This window comes from the organism of the source record quoted next, unplaced genomic scaffold (assembly GCF_019419815.1).
Source record: "Pyrus x bretschneideri cultivar Hongxiangsu unplaced genomic scaffold, Pyrus_bretschneideri_v1 Contig20, whole genome shotgun sequence".
NCBI classification, from domain to species: Eukaryota; Viridiplantae; Streptophyta; class Magnoliopsida; order Rosales; family Rosaceae; genus Pyrus; species Pyrus x bretschneideri.
Genome location: NW_025999502.1, coordinates 6848240 through 6868128, shown reverse-complemented (window position 1 = coordinate 6868128; position 19889 = coordinate 6848240). Strand labels below are relative to the sequence as shown.

The window sequence follows — 19889 nt, the reverse complement described above, 5'->3', positions numbered from 1 at the left end:
GGCCAACCCATCAATGAGAAGGTGCATTGGGCCAACTGAAAGTGAAATTCTGGGGTTTTTGCTGGTATCCTTAAATCGGATAAATCTTAGATCTTTCTTATTAACTCTATCCTCTGAAACACCTCCCTCCGTCTGCAACTGCAAACCATAAACAACTTCCAAGCTCTCGTCGAGAAGCACCTCCTCTCTCTCTCTCCAACTTCCTCACATTCATATATCCCCCAGTTCAAATTCAAGCTCCAAAATTTGCAGCCAGGTTCGTTTTGCTCTTCGTTTTTTAATTATTTCGTGATTTTTTTCCTTCTTTCTCCATATTCTGCTCTTACCAAGCTTGTCTTTTATTTTTATTTTTATTTTGTGTGTATTTCTTTTCTGCTTAAGCTTATAGTTAGTGAAGAATATATTAATTAGAGGAAACAAGAACAAATAATCTCAGAATTTAGCCAACTGGGGTATTAAAAATGTTGAAACTTGGCCAGTTAATGAAGTGCTAAGTGGTTTTTGATTCAAACCCATTGCTAACCATACTTCTAATTTGTGTTTTGGATGTTTAGGTCAATGTGGTATGCTGTCTCTGCCCCAAACTATTGCATATCGTATCCGAGAAGACCTTGCAGCCCTCCTTCTCTAAGGAAGTATTCGGTTTCCACAAGTTTTCGCGTGAAAGCTTCCTTACCGGATAATACCAATGGCGCTAAAGTGGAGTACACTCCTTGGCTGATTGTTGGATTGGGTAACCCTGGCAACAAGTACCATGGGACTAGGCACAATGTAATATTCCACCCTTATAAACTAGTTTAAGTGTTTCGGTTGAATTCTTTTTCATTACCCTTTTTTTCCTGTGGGTTTTGTACACCAGATTGGTTTCGAGATGATTGATGGTATTGCTAAAGCAGAAGGCATTGCGATGAATACAATACAGTCGAAGGCCTTGATTGGAATAGGTGGGTCTTCAGTGGTATTTTAAGTGTTTCGATTCCACATTTTCATGTGTTTTGGTGTTCATTTAGATTCTTCTCTGTGATCAGTACAGGCTCCATTGGAGAAGTACCAATTTTGTTGGTGAAGCCTCAAGCCTACATGAATTATAGCGGAGAATCGGTGTGTTCTCATCGTTTCTGTCTGCTTTTTTTGGTGTCAATTTTGGCTCACATAACTGTTATACACTCCACTACCCATAAGTGTTCTATGATAACTTTGTATTACTTATATCCTAAACTCTGTGACGTCCCAACGAAAGTGACAGGATACTCTATACTGGACAGACCATTAGACTGAGAATCCATAATGTAAATTTCTGTTGCACCTAATGGAAGGGTTCAAGTAAACTTCAAAAGGATCTTTCATTTAGTATCATTATTCCTATTTTCCTCAATGCTGCAATCAGTTTTTGATGGAAGAAGAGCTGTGTTTCATGAAATACTGTCTTCCAGGAATATGTAAAAGTAATAATGATTAATTAGCTCCAGAGTGTGCTTTCTGCAATTGATTACAATCATTTACCAATCACTCACGTAGAATTTAACCTGGCTATGAACTAAGCAATGGTGATTTCTATATCATTACATGTTTGAAAATTTCAAACCATATCTTTCATTGTGGTGTGTAATCAGATGATTGACATTTTTGAGCTCATGAAAGATTATAATACTGTGATCAATTTTGTTGGCAAAATGGGATAACGTGATGAAGCAATGTGCCATTTTCATTAATATTTTTCTTCATGTTCATGTTTATGGGTGCACTTTTGCCAAAATATCCATGAGCATCATAGTATGTATCTCCTTTTCTTTAGTTGAATGAGTAAATGCCAGTGTGATTAGAGCTACCTTACGATTGCATTTTTCCATCATTTATTCTCCTTTCATTATTCTTAAGGTTGGACCACTTGCGGCATATTATCAAGTACCCCTACGCCATATTTTACTGGTATGCCTTTTTTGTATCTTAATGTCGGCTTTACAAGATTAATAAATTCCTTTCTTTAATTTAGTTCATCAAGTTCAATGTCGCATTACATAAATGGGAGCCATGGACTTGTAGGTTTATGATGAGATGAGCTTACCAAATGGTGTTCTGAGGATTCAGCCAAAAGGTGGACATGGCTATCACAATGGGTATGTGTGAATATTAATTTTGAACAGAATTCATATGAAAATTTATCTATCACTTTCGTATGTTCTTGAATAAATATGTTTTCAAAATCAAGAAAAAGTAGTTTGATTCTTTTATCTCTTAACGATGCATAATGTTAGTTTGTCCAACTAGTTTCTGACTTAGAATTGAAGATTCTACAACTGACCTACTAAATGAGGTGGATTCTATAGTAAATTATATCTTCTGTGGTATGTTCTAATTGATGTCTTTCACGAGAGCTGCTAAATTAACTGTGTTGACATTCCTAATGAACAAGTTTTAAAGACATTTTCTCAATTTTTGCAATCTGTATCCTGTGAAGGTACGTTTGCACGAATGCTTTCTGTATAGTCCATTGTTAGTAAGTTTTCATGTACCATTGTGATTAAGTTCCATGCTTATTAAAAAGGATATGGAGCAGGAATCTTACTAGATTCAATTAGAGGTGTATTAGTGGTGATGTCATAAGAAGAAGTAAAGTAAGGGGTTTGAGGTTCTTAGTGTTGGCTGAATAGCAAGTGGATGAAGAAACACCCTGTTCGTGTCCAGATTCCGAACTAGAAATTAAATAAACATTATACTGATTCTAGAAAGGGATACTTCAGTCTCATATTTTAGCTACCCATACTTAATTTGACGGGTTTGACAGTTTGGCTACAGAAAACCGAGATTTTCCTGTAGATTGTTTAGTTGTTTACCTTTAAGCCTTTATTTCCTTGCAAAAGCAAGGGGTAACTATGCATCACTTTGGTTTTTTTGGTTTCAACTATGCATCACTTTTCCTTGATATGCTTAGAAAAAAAGAAAAAGCCAATCTGGCTCGGATGATTTAGTATAGAAGGAAGCAAAGACTATACATAGTCTTTCCGGGGTTGTTTGTTTGAAATCTTCTCAAAACAAATCTTTCCCTTTTCCATACAGTTAGAGCTTTAAAAGTCCAAATGAATTTCAATTGCTCTTCTCAGAATCTTGTAGAAAAATGGAAGAGTCGGGGCGCACTCAAAGTTGTTGATATGTGTGCTACTCGGTTTTATGTGAATTTGTGGTTAGGTGAAGTTATAGACTGGAGGTTGTTTGATAACATTGGAAGTGACAACAGTAACATTTTATCTGTGTCTCAGAAAAATTGTGCTTAGCGTGGATCATTTGAAAGTCAAACTCTTCTCTAGCTTGTTAGCGTTGCATATTTTCCTGTCCTTATTAAACCACTACTTTTTTATCTGCCATTTACGTTCCCTGATTCTTGTTTACCCAATGCTTGGCCATGAAGAAAGGAAAAGATTTAACCCAACTTGTACTGCCCCTAACCAAAATTACATTTTGTTCTTATTAGCTTTCTCTTGGTAAGCAAACGCAAAAAATATTAGTACTTCTGTTTCTTTTGTTTCTTCCTCTTTTTCTCTCTTATTTTCTCTGCTCTCTAGTTGAAAGCATACGGAAGGCAGGAAGGAAAGAATATAATTATGAACAACTTGAACTTAATTGTCTTGTGACACATTCTTTTAGAAATGCTGATCCACGTAACTCCATATCAGGCAATACAAAATTGATTAATAACGTGTCTGCTGAATCCCGCTCCTCTCATGTTCCAAACTTTTTTATAACTGCTTTCTCCTTGTTGCAGTGTAAAAAGTGTAATGGGCCATCTGGACGGTTGCCGTGAATTTCCTCGGCTGTGTGTAGGTTTGTTTCTTCAGTACTATTTTCAACCGATGGTTAGGTGTCTTAGTCCAAAAGGGTCTATACTTGCCTTAATTGGAAACTAAAAGAGGAGTATTAATTATGTTTCAGGTATTGGAAATCCACCTGGAACTATGGACATGAAAGCCTATCTTCTACAGAGATTCAGTACAGTCGAGAGACATCAGGTATATCGTTGTTTCTAAATAGTTCTTACTCATGGTATTAAGGAAATTCATTGATCACTTAAATGGTCAGAAAATATTTGCTTGCACGCACGCTCGCCATGCACATTCAAATGTTCACGCATCTGCAATTTACGTTGTCTGTTCACTTCAATCAGTGTGAATTTCAACCTGTAATATCAATTTTGACCGATATCTGCTATATATGTGAACAGATTGATGCAGCACTGGATCAAGGGGTTGAAGCTGTAAGGACCCTGGTGCTGAATGGATTTGACCAGAGCATCACTAGTTTTAATTTGAGGCAGAAATACAAATATCACAAAGTGTAATTTGCACAAATCCTTTTGTGTGTCACATTTTTCTTCTGAAACAGGTTTGTAATCTGCATAATATTGATGCCATGGCACCTTAGATTTTCACGTCGTGTATTGATAGTTAAAAGCGACTCATCTTGCCTTCTTGACCGATGTTTTGAGTCCCTTTTGCCCCCTCTGTCAAGTTTACCATCAGCTCCGTTAAGTACGCTGGCATGGTATAATTGGAATCAACACTTGAATTATTCGCATCTTTCCGTTAATTAATTTCCAGTTTCTCTGCCGCCGGCCCGCCGCCGTTCTCGGAAGGATACTGTAAAAAACTGGAGTTCTTGCGACGGCACAGACAACACAGATATGGGTTGCTTGAGATATAGTTAATTTCAGGCATTAGCAGTCAGTAGTGAGGAGTTCCTCTGTTGAAGCCGAAAGGTTTCAATTTTGTTAATTTGACAGCCCCTAGGTTTATGGTGGTTTTCAAAGCGGCCCACAAAGTTTTATATTTTTTATATAGGTTTTAAAATTGTATTAATTATTTTTTTTTCTAATAAATTATTTGAATATTCATTAAATAGATGATATTGTAAGCGTGACATTCAAAATTGATTTAACATGTAAGTCATATTTGCAACACATTAACAAAAAAGAAACTCATCAATTCAATTCAATGGGAAAGTAAACGTTCAAAGAGACAAAAAGTATAAATTAATAAAATTTTAAAACATCATGGTGCAGTATAAAAAAAAAATTAAAACCTCATAATCCATCTTACAAATCACCTCAAATAAACTAAAATACAATTAGCCTTTTTTTTCTTTTTTTTTCAAACGATAGGTTTTGTTAAATTAATCACTAACGGAGTTCGAACTCACGCCGTCATGCAAAGACTCAACTTCGTTCTACCACTATGATAAATGATCATTTGCTACAATTAGCCCTATGAATATCACACATTCGCACCAAGCAAATCTCCGGCTCATTGTTTACAATATTTGACCAATGGAGGCATAACGGGCCTCCAAGTGGAAACCTTACAAATCTCCGGCTTGTCTAAAGATCCTAAAAAGTCCTTCCCCACTACAGAAAGAGAGAGAACTTTTTTGGAAAGTCATATCATCCTACGGCAATCTATGACCAACAATAAAAAGATCAACGGCTCTGGAAAAACCATCACGGAAAATCAGTCAAATCGGACCGTCGATAGGGTATCCAAAGCGATTTTAAAATCCGAACGTTGGGAAGCAAGAAAAAGAGTAACCAAAAGGGAACACAGTCACCGTCTTTTCTGTCTTTCCATTTATCGACCGTTGCAAATCCAAAATTTTCAATTGCAAAGTAAGTAAAACCCAGATCACAAACTACAAATGCCATTATTGAATCACCAACAAAAACTCAAATCTCTCTCTCCGCACACTGATTGAGATTCTAGAGAGGGAAAGAAGACGAAAGAAGAAAACAAAACTTAGCTGGGACCTCCAATTCTTCAACAATGGCAGAGACTAACGGCTCTCTGCAGCAAACCAACCAACAAAACCCAGCTTTTCAATCTCTCTTCCAAGCCATCGACCCCATCTCTCTCATTCTTTCCCAGAACCCTACCCTAGATCAACATCCAGTCCCCCTGAGGTTCGCCACCGAGAGCTACCCCATGGAGAGAGGACCCAGATACACAGCCTACGCGGAACTCAGAGAGTCGCGGCTAAAGAGGAAGTACATGAGCCCAGAGGAGCTCGAAGAACCCGAATCGAAATCGACCCCATCGAAGAAACAAGTCAAGTTTCAGACCCATCTGACCAATTCGCGAAAAGGGTCTTCCGTTCTCGCTCAATCGGTGCCCGACTTCTCAGCCGTGTTGCGAAAGGAGAACCGTAAGCCACCGTCGAGGCTTCCGTCGTTGCAGGAGATGACCCCGCCGGCGAAGAGTTCGGCCAAAGCGGCGAACGGGGTTTTGTCGAATTCGAGAGGGAGCAAGTCGGCAAGCGCGGGGGAGAAGAGGTACAACAATGGCGGAGGGGTCATGGCGAGGAAGAGCTACGCGAGTATGGAGGAGTTGAAGGGGTTGTCGACCGCCGCCGCTAATGCTATTAGCGGCGAAAACAGGGGCGGAAGGAAGGCCAATGGCAATGGCAGAGCAATGCCAAAGACTGTTTTGGGATACAGACAGTTCTGAAAGTTCGGTGCTTTTTGGGTTTTTTTTGTCTCGATTCATTCTTTCATTGCTGAATATTTTGCTTGAGGTTTTATGACCTGGGAATTTGATTACCACTTAAAATTCTTCTTTTTTTTTTTTTTTTTAATTTGTTTCGGAATGTAACTAGTAAATGATAAAGTTTGATGGATTTTTCTTCCCTTAATTCTCTTTCAATATTTATCATCCGAAGGTTAAGAAAATCAAAAGAAAAGAGTGAAAACATCTTCTCTACTCGTATTTAGCCAATTACAAACGATATATTGCATTAATCTATACTAAGGTGAGGGGAGAGAGTTCGAACCCGAAATGCAATAGGTTGAAGAGAGAGGCAGCAACTTCCGGGACAACCCACCAGTTGCGCATATCATCAGTTGGAGTGCAAAAGGTTGCTTTAACTTTTATACAACTCAATTTTACTTGACACTCTCAAACGGGAAAAAAAATAAAATTACCGTGAAATCTTCTTGCATATCCTCGTAACTGATCTTAAAGTTGAACTAAGCCTTCCATTGATTTGTACAAAAGAATACATTTGCTTGGTTTAACAGACAGAATTTAACATGTGACATGGCTGATCAAAGACCATACGAACTCAAAAAATGGTAGCTAGAGTTTACATGAATTTCAAAAGGAACCCAGCAGCTGGCACTCAAAGAAGTCGATCACAACTTCATCAACCAAACTTTGAAGAATGTCTCCGTCAATTTTAGAACCGATCTCAAAAGCTTCGGTATTAAAATCTGTCCACTTACCCAGGGAATGACTCATGTCCCATTCTATCAACTCATCAGGAATCATTCCAGCCAAATCCGTCCACTTCTGAATCTCCTCCCGAACCTCTTGAATCATCAACTTCTGGTTCATGCCTACGGGGAGTTTTTTCCAAACTCTGAATCCGGAATTGCAGCACCGGCCATATTTTGAGTCTAAGTACTCTATGACAAAGTCAAAAAGGAATTCACCAAGTTCTTTGATGTCCCCAAAACTACTGAACACACAGAATTTTGTCATCATGGTGTCGGCAATAGTTTCCAGATCAAGAAGCAAGGGACTGATGAAAAGACCTTCCATTATGTTCCCCTTATTGTGCAGAGTCACATCTCCAAACAATAGTTCAGCATTCAATATAACTTCATTTGCATGGGTGAGCTTGCCTCCACTCAATCTTTCCCCACCAGCATCGATGCTATGCAATATCCTCAATACATTATTGAAAAGAGCAGTAATTATCTCACCGCCAGTCTTATTTTTGTCCACTGAAGTGGCAGAGTCTACACTATCAGTATCATGACCCATTTGCAACTGATCATCAGAGTAATCCGTTGAGTGAGGGTAGACGGACCTATTCCCTGTATCAGAAGCAATACAAAGATAAGAATCACATTCAGAGGATCTTACTGATACGAAAGAAAACAAAATCACAATTAGCTTTAGGGGGTTAGCCGAGTACTCTACCACCTCAGTTTAGAAAAGGAAATTATGTATCTGTTTTGCATAGCAGTTTCTACTATTACTCAAGTACTCTACCTGAGCTATCATCCAGACTACTAGAAGAAAATGAAGCTTCAAGGACAGACCCAGGGCTCAAATGATGACCATCATGAAAGATTCCAACCGATCTATCTGTCTTTCCACGAACCTGAGGAGGACCAATAGAAGCTAAATGAGTCAAGAAATGTGTACCGAATCACCTTTCAATCAAGCAGAAGAAAAATCTGAAGTTGCGCACAATGCAGGCACATTAACAGAGATTGACAATAATTCGTACTTTTCCAAGAAGTTAACAGTGAGGATTAAATTAAAGGACAATACAAACAACTAATTTTGCATGACAAAGGCTATCGAGCGTTAACTACGATAGTTCCACAGAAACTTAAGCAGTAAAAGTTGGAGGAGAAGCAAATAACAAATTAAGAAGCATACAGCAAATAATTGATTAGAGATGTTAACTAGAGTACTACTGAGAATTTGCATCATCTAATATACTAATATTAAATCCTAGCTAACCCCTTCTTCTTCCTGACCTCTCTTTCTTCCTTTTATCCACTTTTTCTCCCTTATTGGTTTGGCATCTCCTTCATATAATTTTCCCTAATACATACACAAGAGATGGCAGCAAACATCCTACCAGCAACCAACTCATGACTGCAATTCCTTTGAAGTTGATAACTTTTTTCACTTGGTTAGAACTTATAGGTACCAAGAGAGTAACTTTTGTGAATATAACCAAGGAGTTGCCCCTGGTTCATCAATGCAATATGAAATTCTTGTGGATAGTATTTACAAGCAAAGGGTGAGGAAAGTAAATCAATGGTTCAAGCAGCACGCTCCGTTAAAATAGTTTTCCAAATCTAGGACCTAATCTCAATGCAATAGCACATATTCCCAAGACCTGAATTCTTCTTCATTCCACTCATCATCTAAATTACAAGTAAAATACATGGACAAGCTCCATACCATGTAGATGCCATAGTAACTACTGTTGCCAGACTAGAGTATGCATGCCCAATGGACTGTGATTTGATAAGCAGAATCCACAGGAAAACTCCTCATAACTACGAAAGAGTTGCCATTCTACTTCAAATTCCTGACACACTCTTATAACCCAAACTAGCCTGGTGGAAGCACTAAGGCTCCAGAAAGTTTAATGAAATCCATCAGGAAACAATGATGTATCCATTGTAGTATTCCCAGTTCAGGAATTTTTCTGTTTGTGTCCATAAGATATACAAAAAATCAACCAACTATATAAAACATGAATAAGTTCTTAAATTAAAAGAAAAACAAAAAAATTGGGACTTTAGTTTTGGAACCCATGTACCATACATTTATGATTACACGAACATCCAATCTCAATAGCAGGTGTGATAACTGTGTAGAAACTTCAATTTATACGAGAATATGAATATCTAAGCTTATCTGATATAGGTCACCACTACTTATTAAGCAATACTTTCCATATCTATAATATAGCATCCAGGAAATCAAACTCAAAAGTATTTCATGATGCATGGGACATGTATAAGGGATTAAACAGTGCTGCAATCTAAGATTACTAAAATATACAAACGCTTTCCACCATGAAAAGCACCCAACTATTATCCATGGGAGATCTTGCATGTAATGGCCAACTCTGATAAACAGTTATAATAGTCATACATCAGTAATATTAAGAATTGTAATCATACATCTAAAACGCAATTCTAAAAATGCATCATATTAGACAACTACTAGAATCGTAACATTATAAACAAGCCGCCAAACCAGTTACCAAATACAAATGCCTTGAAATTTAGAAACATTGTTCTCTCAAAGTAGTCAAATATATTGTAACTGGTTCCCAAACTCAAACAGTTACACTTCCGGCATATTTTTTTTCTTAAACGGTATAGGTAATGCCAAGTCAATAAACACAGTTGAATAAACAAAGAGACTTACAGGTGATGCTATATCTGTATTGGCCATGTGTCCGTCATGAGAAAGAGAACGATCTGCAGACAATGCAGATATTAGCTCTTGGAGAATCATAGCAGTGGACCTCTTGGATGAAGCACCTGTTGCCATGTCATCATCTTCTTGACAAGCAAGCTCCCTCAGTTTTTGTTCCAGAAGGGCACCAATATCATCTCCACTCAATGGTAATGGTTCTTGGGGAGGTGATTTTATGCAATTGTCTGTGCTTGTACCTTGCATTCCTGTAGGGTTTCCAGTCTTCTTCCTGATAGGGGAATTAAATGTGAATGAAATAACATCAGTGTCCTTATTGCCATTTGCTTTGTTACCTTCTCTCCGACCGGCTAATTTATTCCTAGCAGAAGTGTGGTCCATCAAATGAGCACCATTTCCTAACCCTTTGCCAGTTGACTTATCAAACTGATAATTCTCCTGTCTTGTGGAAGTTGAACTAACAAAACCACTACTTTCAACTTGGCCACTATCATTGATCATCCTCCTTTTCCGTATTGTTGTTCTTAGCTGTGATGGGTAGTCATCTTTTCCAGGAAAAGTTTTCCTCTCTGTGTCTAACTTAGAATCGTTCACTTTGGTAGGCACCCTCGGTTGGGCACGACCACTCAGATTCCGGTTCAAAGCAACAAAGTCTTTGGTCCCTCTAACAGCATTTGCAGCAGATGAGGCTCTTCTGCCATCAAGACTATTTAGTTTGGATCTGGGTGGAATCCTTTCTCTTCCTAGTGACATTCGATGCTGCATCTGAGACCTATTCTTTGAGGTAATAGAAGATGCTTCTCCATTTTGAGGCTTGCATGGTTGACTTGACGACAACCGCCATGAAGCTAGACCTTCTGGTGGCAGACACTTCCCTTCTGTTACAGGTTCACCAATGGATAGTATTTTCTTTTGACCATGAACTGATACAGGTTGGTTCCTAGATCCCTGGAAAATTGCATCATTTTCTTGCCCAAAGGAGGATATGGATGACTTTGGCCTTTGTTCTGCTACTAGCGAAGAGCTATTGACTAAGTTTGAAGCAAAGGATGGGAACGCAGGTTGTTGCTCCTCCACATTTGATGTTACGTCCACATCTACTATATTACCACAACTTTTGCAAGAAGTTTGGCCCATCATAGAGTTGACTGCACCACCATTATAACATGCTTGATTAGAAATCCCCGGTGATTGAACTGCTGTTCCATCTTCCACAACCTCATCCACTGAAGGATAATGAAAAGAACGCGAGTAAGTGAGAGCACCTTTTGCTCTATTCGTAGACTGAAGTCCAGGTTCCAAAATTCTAGTAGCAGCATCAATCAACCGAGAAGTTCGCGAAGAATTCTTCCCAGAGGAAATACTCGAACTCTTCAATGGAGAAGCAAGCTTTGGGTGATGCTTTCTGGAGCGCGACAAAACACTCTTAATTTGAAGTGCCTCGGCTCCAAACCTAGTCACTGCCCTCTTCTCATATGGTCCCATTTTCTGAAGCTTCTGAGGCCTCGATTCAGGCTTTGCATTTTCCGTCTCCAAATTCAATTCATCTCTATCATTACCACTATGGTTATTCACAAATGTCTTCTCTCCGCTGCCCCTACCATTAGCAAAGGAAGCTTTCTTGGGCTTCTCGTGTGTGGCGGGCATGGATTCAAGTCCCATAAGCCTAGCAACCAAACTTGGAGCTCGCAATTCATGCTTGTGCTCAAAATCAAAGCTACGATTCACATTTTTCTTCGCATTTGGGAAACCCCCACGGTTTTCATCAGCAATCTATCATTCAAACACACATACCCAGCATGCCCAACAAAAGAAAGAGAATTAAAACAACTAAACCCATCAAAACAAAGAAATAATCTAAATTTAGAAGCAATAAGCTGCATACCAAATGAAGCTTCGAAACCGGCATTTTCTCATCTCTAAACTTCTTGGAAACTTTGTTTGCTCGAGCTGTCAGATTAACACACAAAAATGTTGTCGAACTTTTTATATTTCGTTTTTTTAATTAAATATGAAATAAAGAGGAGAAATGTAGCTTTACGAGATGGAAAAGACTAACATGGAGGAAGCAATTTCTTGGAGAAGAGCTTCTTCTTGGCGAACCTGCGGTTCCAGTCGAAGAGCTGGAAGAAAATACCGACGCAACCACCCGGCCTATGCGTCTTCTTCTCTGCTATCGCCAAAGACGACGCCGTTGTCCCTGTAGAATCATTCATTTTTCTTCCCCGCCACCGATGAAAAACCTCAAAGCTCTTTTCTTTCAAAACCCAAAAACCTCACTTTCCACTCTCAAATAAATCTACCACACAAAAACCAAAATCCCATTTCACCAAAAAGGACTCACATTTCCTCCAAACCCAATTTTTGTTTCTGAAAATACCCAAAAACATACAAGAAAAATAAAGAAAACCCGCCGTCCGTACAATAATTACACTCCTTCAAGCGACTAAAGAACAAAACAGACGCACAGCAACAACTGTCCTGCAAGTGCAGAGCAACGAAAGCAACCTATCACCGTAAAACGACGAGGTCTGATGAAATATGTCCCCTTTTCGCATGCAATGGACCGAGAAAAGTAGCAGCTGAGAGAGAGTCTGAAGCGATTCAGACTGACGGTGAGGATGACGACGATGGAATAACGACCATGAAAAGCGCCGATCGAGAAAAAAGGGAATGCGCAAACGACACGTCGTATGTCGTCGCGAAGCCCTAGAGATCGAAACCAAGATGGAGAAGACTCCTCTCTGCCATTTTCGCAGTCTCGTCACTGCAAAAAGAGGCTTTGGCTTTTGTACAGTAGCGTGTGCGTAGGATAAGAGAAGAGAAGACGACAACACTGTACAGTGTACACCCCAAGCGCACTGCAGAGTGCACCGGGGGCGGTGGTCAACATAACAGAGAGCGCGAAATGTAAAATATTGTTAAGTTTTTGGGGTTGTAATAAAATAATGGTATTGTTTGGGGGTTTGGTGGAATAGAATAGGGACAAAATTGGAAATAAAGTATTGGAGATTTCGTTGGGTCTACATCTGTCTGCTATCTTGCACCCGTGTTTTCAACTTTTTAAAAAATCGATACTCTCTGCAAATGTTTACTCGCTGCCGGGAGAGATTCTCCCACTCTGTCCGCTCTAGATTATCCGGCAGCTCAACTTTTTATCTTATCGTATTAATATTATAAAATATGAGAAATATTAAATAGATTTTTTCAAAATAAAACTATTCATGCCTCCTTCACCGTTTTATGTTTTTGGTATATTATTTTATAACGTTGATATTGAAATTCTGTCAAAAATATGAGGATCAAAGGATTTATGGAGAATTTCGCTTTTAAAAATGTCTTCTTAACAATACTAAAAACATAAGATAACAGAAAATCTTTGAAAATTTTCACTTATTTCTCGTGTCAAAATACATAGTAGTTGATATTGGACTTATTGCGAGTAAACTATAACTTATTAAGTATCAAACAAGTTAAACAAGTTAAAGACCTACCTAACACATTTCTCGTGTATGTTCTCTCCTCCTCCCTTTGCCCTTTCTTCTCTCTTATTTTCTTCTTCTCTGCGTGTTTATCTATCTCTTATTCGTGCCGCTAATCTCTTCCCATTCCTCTTTCTCTCGCCCACCATTCAACAGAAGCATCATCGTGATCATCAGGAAAGAGATTAATAGTCAAAACTCCTCAACCCTTCTTAAGTTCTCAATTTTTACTCTCTACATCCCAATCTTATTTCTTGCGGTCACAAACTTTCTAGGTGTGAGAACTCAAATTTTCTTGAATATGTAGTTGAAATATGTGTTTGGTGTTGAAAGTAGAAGGTTCAAATTTTCTTAATTTTTGTTAGAACCATAAAACAACATGAACCAAATCAAAATCAACATTAATCAAATCGTACAATTTTAATAATAAATTTAAGCAAAATCGAATCAAATAAAACCATTGATATTTTTCGATTCTAATTCCGGTTTGAGGGCGGAATTGGCTCACACCCACCCCTAGCTTAGACTTCCCTCTTGTGCAAGGAATTGAACTATTGAAGGACTATTGGCATTCTAAAAGGACAAGCGCTTCAACAAAGAAAAGAAAAGAAAAAAGAGCGTTGTACACTTGCAAAAAACAACAATAAAAACAACCCAACCCTATATTTTCTTAAGGACCGACCGACCGTGACAACTTCATGCTTAAGAAGAAATACTTTAGCAATGAGTTGGGTGACTTTGCGATGACCTTCTAGACCCATGCCATTAATATAATATATGGATGTTGTGTGACCCAATAGATGAGCCTGAAGTGAGCCCACTAAAGAATGAGAAGATCAAGACCTTTAGAGTTTAGACCTACAAATCAGCCCAAGGAACTCAATAGACAGACCACTACTGCAGCAACGAAGAAGACTACTAATATTGAACGACAGCTCTTGACCTTAGATTGTCTATTGATAAGTAGAGACGAGAGTATAAACTAAAGTATGTTCCAACCACTCAAGACAGTTGGCGAGCCGGATTACTTTCTGGCATGGAGTTTGAAGGACAGGTATGCCCATACGTCAACTCTAGGCCCTGCATTGGCTATTGATAGGAAAAAAGTCTATGAAGAGACGTAAATTTTTCTCAAACTTAGCGCTCGCTAAAATGCTATCCAACCAGTCGTGGATGAGAATTGCACTTAGTACGTGTAGATTTAGGAAAACTTCCTCTCCTCTTATCAAATGGACAGTGAAGAAGTAGCTTATAGATTGTGCTTGCTTATTCGGCCCATTAAACGATAAGGCAATGATAGAATGAAGGGTTCAAGACTTTTGGAACTCACTCATGACCTATATAAAAGGTTGAGTACCCCTTATAAGTAGTTGAATTCAAGAGAAAAAAATTACACTAGCGTTGTTGTAAAGTGCTCTTGTAATCCACATCAAATGTATAGCATATTGCTACAGTTGCGTAGTCCCAATTTTAGAGTGAACCGCTCAAGTTGCTTTGTCCATAATCTAGCTTTACATCTCAAACCCACCAAAAATTGAACACATTGATTTTTGTTGACCTCCCAATTTTTTTGCGTTGATAATGCTCACCACAAATCTTCTACATTTAAAGCCCTTCCATCACCATGATCAACAACTAAACCGCAACCAAAATATCTTACAAAGCCTTATCTCATAATCAAGCCTAACCGAACGTCATTTATCTCATGTCTAAACTTGTGGATCTTTAGCTACCACACCTCAAACTCTCATGCGAAGAATTTTTCACCATTCATCTTCAACCATTTCCAGAGCTATTGAAAGCACTCCGGGAAGCCAAATACGAGCAGCTGGAAGAATAACAGTGTATTCATAAGGCTCATTTCTCCTTCAAGATATTTTGGGCCTACTTCTCACTCACTCATCATATTCGAAGAATACGAAGACTTTATTCCCTCGTTTTACAGCAATCCAACAATAAACGAGCTTAGTCATGCATTCGCACAAATAAGCCCCAAACAAAAATTTGCTTTAGTTTGAAAATAAAAAAGCTCTTCGCAATCTTTTCATCACTCTCTCTTCATCTGCAATAGGTGCTTTATTCAAATCAAGTTTTAACGAAACACTCAGGTACTGTTTATTTTTAACGAAAAACTACATTTTTACCTTTTTCTGATACTATTCACTACACCTTTATTTGTCATTTTTCATTAAAACTGAAGTTTTTTTTATTTTTCGTTAGTTTTTCTTTATTCAAATGCATAGCATGTGTAAGTGTTTTACTAAAAAACCAATAAGAAACCTTGCATGAGTTTATTAAAAGTTATACTCTTCTATTGCCAATTGATTTTGTGATCGAATCTTCCTTCGTATATTGTAACAAATTGATCAACAAAGTTATCCGATTATCTCAGACTTATCATGATTTATGTTCCCGATCACTTGGAATAATTATTGCACAAAATAATGAGAACCCAATTCATATAATGCATCTTGTACATACATGAAAAAAGTTGAGGTTCCTCCATAAAACCAACTGACTATATGGCAAGTAGTCTAATTACTTGTAGGCATATGCAAGATCCATTCTTTTCCTGATGTGAAATTGATACACTCAACACGCCCCTTCACATGTGGCGAATTTTCAAGCCTTGCACTGAGAATAACACAAATTGGATAACGTGGAGCACGTGGGATTGTTGTGCTTCACACTTGAAACAACTTACTCTGATACTATAAAAAGTTGAAGTTCTACTATAAAACTAACTCCCAATATAGAGAGTAGTCGAATTACTCATAAGTACATACTAGATCCATTTTTTCTCTTATGTGAAATTGATACTTTCAATAGTACACACAAATGTAAAATTCATTAAAATAAAAATGAACAAGCTAAAATAATGAAACACCAAACTCAAGTTCAAAGAAAATTTCAACGACTCCTCAAATACATAGATCAGACCTCTCTGAATTCTAACTTTTCACTAATACAGGTTCAGAGAAAAATTAAAAATACAAACCATACACATAAATCTATATGTGAGAACGAAGACCAAATAATGCAAGAAAAAAGGAAAAGAGCATGTGGAATAACCAAGAAAAACTATGGTTACCTTGTCTTTTAGCACTCCAAGCATGTGGCTTGAATTATGCAGATGCCCTTTGGTATGTCCCCTCTCTTCATGCACCTCTTTATCTCTTTGTCTTCAACCTTCAAAACCCCGGCGTACAGATGATGTCCAAACAAATTTACAAATCACATAAAAAGAATACCAAGAAACTAAATTAGACAATAAAAAAAAATGTCAATCACTCAATCCCATAAGCATATCATCATTTCTTCTTGGTCTTATCCTTGCCATTGGAAAAGATTGATCCAAAACCCAACATATTAGCTGCAGGAACATTTAGGACAGGACTAACTGGAGCAGCATTGCCCCCATATGATCCATATTGACCCTTTTTCAATGGAGGCTTTTGGTAATTGCTCATTGAAGCAGCAGAATATTGTGCGGAGGAGGAGGAGGGCTTTTTGGATGCAGATTTATTGGAATTCTGCTTCTGATTCTGACCCTCTTTTGAAAACAGCGATCGCTTCGCACTTGATGATGATGAAGAACCGGTTGAATTGCTTCTTGACAAAAGCGGCAAAGGACATAAGGTTCTGCCATATCCACTTCCACAGCTGCTACTCCTCTTGAAACTCCAGAAAGACTTTGAGTTCTGCTTCTCATCACCTTCACTACTACTACTCATCGTGTTCTTGCTCTCTTTCGCCGTAGTTATTTTTGTGTCACGTTGGTTAGTAGTCGGCGCTGTTGGCAATGGAGGCATGATTTGGTCCAACTGCTTTGGCTGATGGGAAGACTTTTTCTTGATCTCAGTCGGGATCATTTTCCCATCGGAGAAAAGTTCATCCGCGGAGGAGGACTCCTGCTCGAAGCTCTCACGGACGCAGAAGTCAAACTCCATGCTCGAGTTCCTAATTCTTGAGGATGAAGAATTGGATCTGAGAGGGTGGGTTTGCTGTTCCATAGATGCAACATCAGATTGGCAGAGATCATAGGAGAATGAAATCCTTGGACTCATGACGCCCATGCTGCTAGGGTTATCGGAACACAGCTCAACTACCATTTTCCCTTAAGATTAAAATTGAATTTAAAGAAAAGCCGAAGCCAGAAAATACTCAGACTACTGAAGAAGTTGGGATTAGATAAAACCAAGAAAACATGTCGCGTTAAAACATAAACATGGACAAGTCCAAGTCTAGATTTTATAGAACAGGGAATTCATATCCACACACAAAGATAAGTGGTGAACTTAAGATTGTTTTTTGTTGTTGATGGAACCAATGAAGAAGATGGAGTTGATTTGGACAACAGTGGAGAGAACTGAATGACCAAGTCGTTGAGAGTTTTGCAGTGTGTTGAGAGTTTTAGAGGGAGATAAAAGCAAGCAACCAAGGCAGGCAGGCAGGCAGGTCTCGGTGGAAGTAGTTGAGGGAGTGAAATTATTCTGCTGCTGTCCTCAAACAGGTAGGCCATGTTTTTAGCGACGTGGGAAAAGGGGTTCTAGCAAATTGTATGCTTGCCTAATTTTTCTCTTTTTCATTTTCAATTGTTTCTTAACGAAAAAAAAAGTCTTTCTTTTTTTCTTTTTCCAAATCTTAATTGATGAAATAATCATTTTTAAGATTGATATTAGAATGATATGTCGTCAAAACTAAATTTTGATTAGTTCAATAATTGAAATTTAATAGATAATCATTTTAGTCATTCTATTTTTTATAGTAATTTGGGCAAAATTTTGAAGGTCTATGTTTTAACCATCATGTTTAAGAAACCACTTTCAGTAGGGGGACAGTGAGCGTAAGTTATAAATTGAGGGATCAGAAATGATTACTTTTTTTTTTTTTTGGACAAACGATATATTTCTACACTAAAGGAAGAGTGAGAGAGCGGGCTTAGCTTCATAATGAGTCAGTCATAATAATGTGGTTCAAATCCATTTTTGGCAAGAATCAACCTATGACCTCTCACTTACAAGTAAAGAGGAATACTACTAAACTGTTATACAGAATAGTAAAGAATAGAACGAAAGGATAAATGAAATATAACCATAAAAGTTGTTTAAATAGTGACACAACCTTATAACAACAAAAAGAATTAAAATAGGAGAGTATGAAAATACACAAAATATTTAAAATATGTTTTTGACCTAAAAACGATCTCAAACACTTGAAATCCTTCTTTGGTCATAGTAAAGCAACGAGTTTCATTCTCTTTACGGAAAGATATCCTCGACAGAAAGTGAACTGCAAAAACTCCGAAAACATTATTTATGCCGGAATTTGTCAATCTGAGCTACACTTCTAGTACTCCTACATCAAATACGTTAGTAAAATATAAGACGCAAAAAACATCGTTTACGCAAAGATGTGCACAATGCATACGCTGAAAAAGTTCTTATTTATCTGTATAATTAAAAAATATATGAAAAACAAAGGGGCAAAAATACTTCACAAGAACATGTATATATGTGTATAATACTTGAACTTACTATCACTAACTAGAAGTCTAGAATGAGTATGTACATTCCAAAGCATTGTAATTTGTAAAGGTTTTCCGTGATATTAAGCTTATGTACGCATGCACGTAAAGTTCAAGAGCAGGTATAACCAAAAGCAATTTTTATGGGCATGCAGGGCATCTAACTTCTCTACTTCCTCTTATGCTATCACGATAGGAAATCGACTTGTGAACCTAATCTAAAGCAGAAAAGATAATAATTGGATTTGTCACATGCAATTATATTCCAATCATGCATGTGGCTTACGGCCTACTTTAATTCTTCATTACTTTCCCTTTTAACGTATTTTGAGCAAGCAACTAACACTACAACATATTTGAGCCTTCAAGTTCTTTCATAATGCTTTTTTTTTTCGGTCAACTTCTGAAGACACATAACCAACCATTATCCGCTGTACAGAAACTAAAACTATGTTCGTGTACATTGTCTAAAAGCAGGTCGTTTGACAAGGTTTGAATTGGGTCTCAACTTGTTTTTGTCCAAATTATTGTGTTTACTATAGTCTTGATCTTGCGCTTGACAGATGTAACATTGGTTGCACATGCACATGGGCGAATCTTATTAAGGGCGAGAGAGGGCACGTGCCCTCCCTCAAGTTTGTGGCAGGGAAAAAAAAAGGGTCTTGATAAGAATTTAGGCTCTGCTTAAATAGTAAATTTATGTCGCTTGATATGACGTCGAATCGGACTACAACGAATAATAATCAACTCACCACCACAACCAACTCTATCACTTGCTTTTCATCAAAATCAGTAGGCAGATATAACACAAAAAATATTAGTTGCATAGTTGGTTATGGTAGCTCACGGCGACGAAGAAGAAACATGAGACAAGTCCATATGTTTAAAGAGAAACCACGCCGTTTTTAAATTTAGAGTGAGTTT

The 19889-nt window shown here is 37.8% G+C and overlaps 4 protein-coding genes across 4 annotated transcripts; 2 read left to right on the top strand and 2 right to left on the bottom strand.

The window, feature by feature from the left end:
• Positions 1 to 93: 93 nt before the first annotated feature.
• LOC103937466 (chloroplastic group IIB intron splicing facilitator CRS2-B, chloroplastic) lies at positions 94 to 4423 on the top strand. Its single transcript, XM_009347411.2, has 9 exons — positions 94 to 256; positions 555 to 771; positions 860 to 944; positions 1034 to 1101; positions 1879 to 1929; positions 2044 to 2117; positions 3761 to 3819; positions 3928 to 4004; positions 4217 to 4423. The coding sequence occupies exons 2-9, from the start codon at positions 559 to 561 to the stop codon at positions 4331 to 4333; spliced, it is 744 nt and encodes a 247-aa protein (XP_009345686.2). The 5' UTR covers positions 94 to 256; positions 555 to 558; the 3' UTR covers positions 4334 to 4423.
• A 1177-nt stretch (positions 4424 to 5600) lies between these two features.
• LOC103937465 lies at positions 5601 to 6672 on the top strand. The gene has a single exon (XM_048583999.1). The coding sequence runs from the start codon at positions 5808 to 5810 to the stop codon at positions 6486 to 6488; it is 681 nt and encodes a 226-aa protein (XP_048439956.1). The 5' UTR covers positions 5601 to 5807; the 3' UTR covers positions 6489 to 6672.
• Positions 6673 to 6990: 318 nt separating this feature from the next.
• Positions 6991 to 12846, bottom strand: LOC103937461. Its single transcript, XM_009347406.3, has 5 exons — positions 12016 to 12846; positions 11842 to 11906; positions 9948 to 11729; positions 8037 to 8148; positions 6991 to 7858 (listed from the first exon to the last, which is right to left on the bottom strand). The coding sequence occupies exons 1-5, from the start codon at positions 12170 to 12172 to the stop codon at positions 7134 to 7136; spliced, it is 2841 nt and encodes a 946-aa protein (XP_009345681.2). The 5' UTR covers positions 12173 to 12846; the 3' UTR covers positions 6991 to 7133.
• A 3421-nt stretch (positions 12847 to 16267) lies between these two features.
• LOC103937463 (putative protein TPRXL) lies at positions 16268 to 17933 on the bottom strand. The gene has a single exon (XM_009347408.3). The coding sequence runs from the start codon at positions 17548 to 17550 to the stop codon at positions 16750 to 16752; it is 801 nt and encodes a 266-aa protein (XP_009345683.2). The 5' UTR covers positions 17551 to 17933; the 3' UTR covers positions 16268 to 16749.
• Positions 17934 to 19889: the final 1956 nt, after the last annotated feature.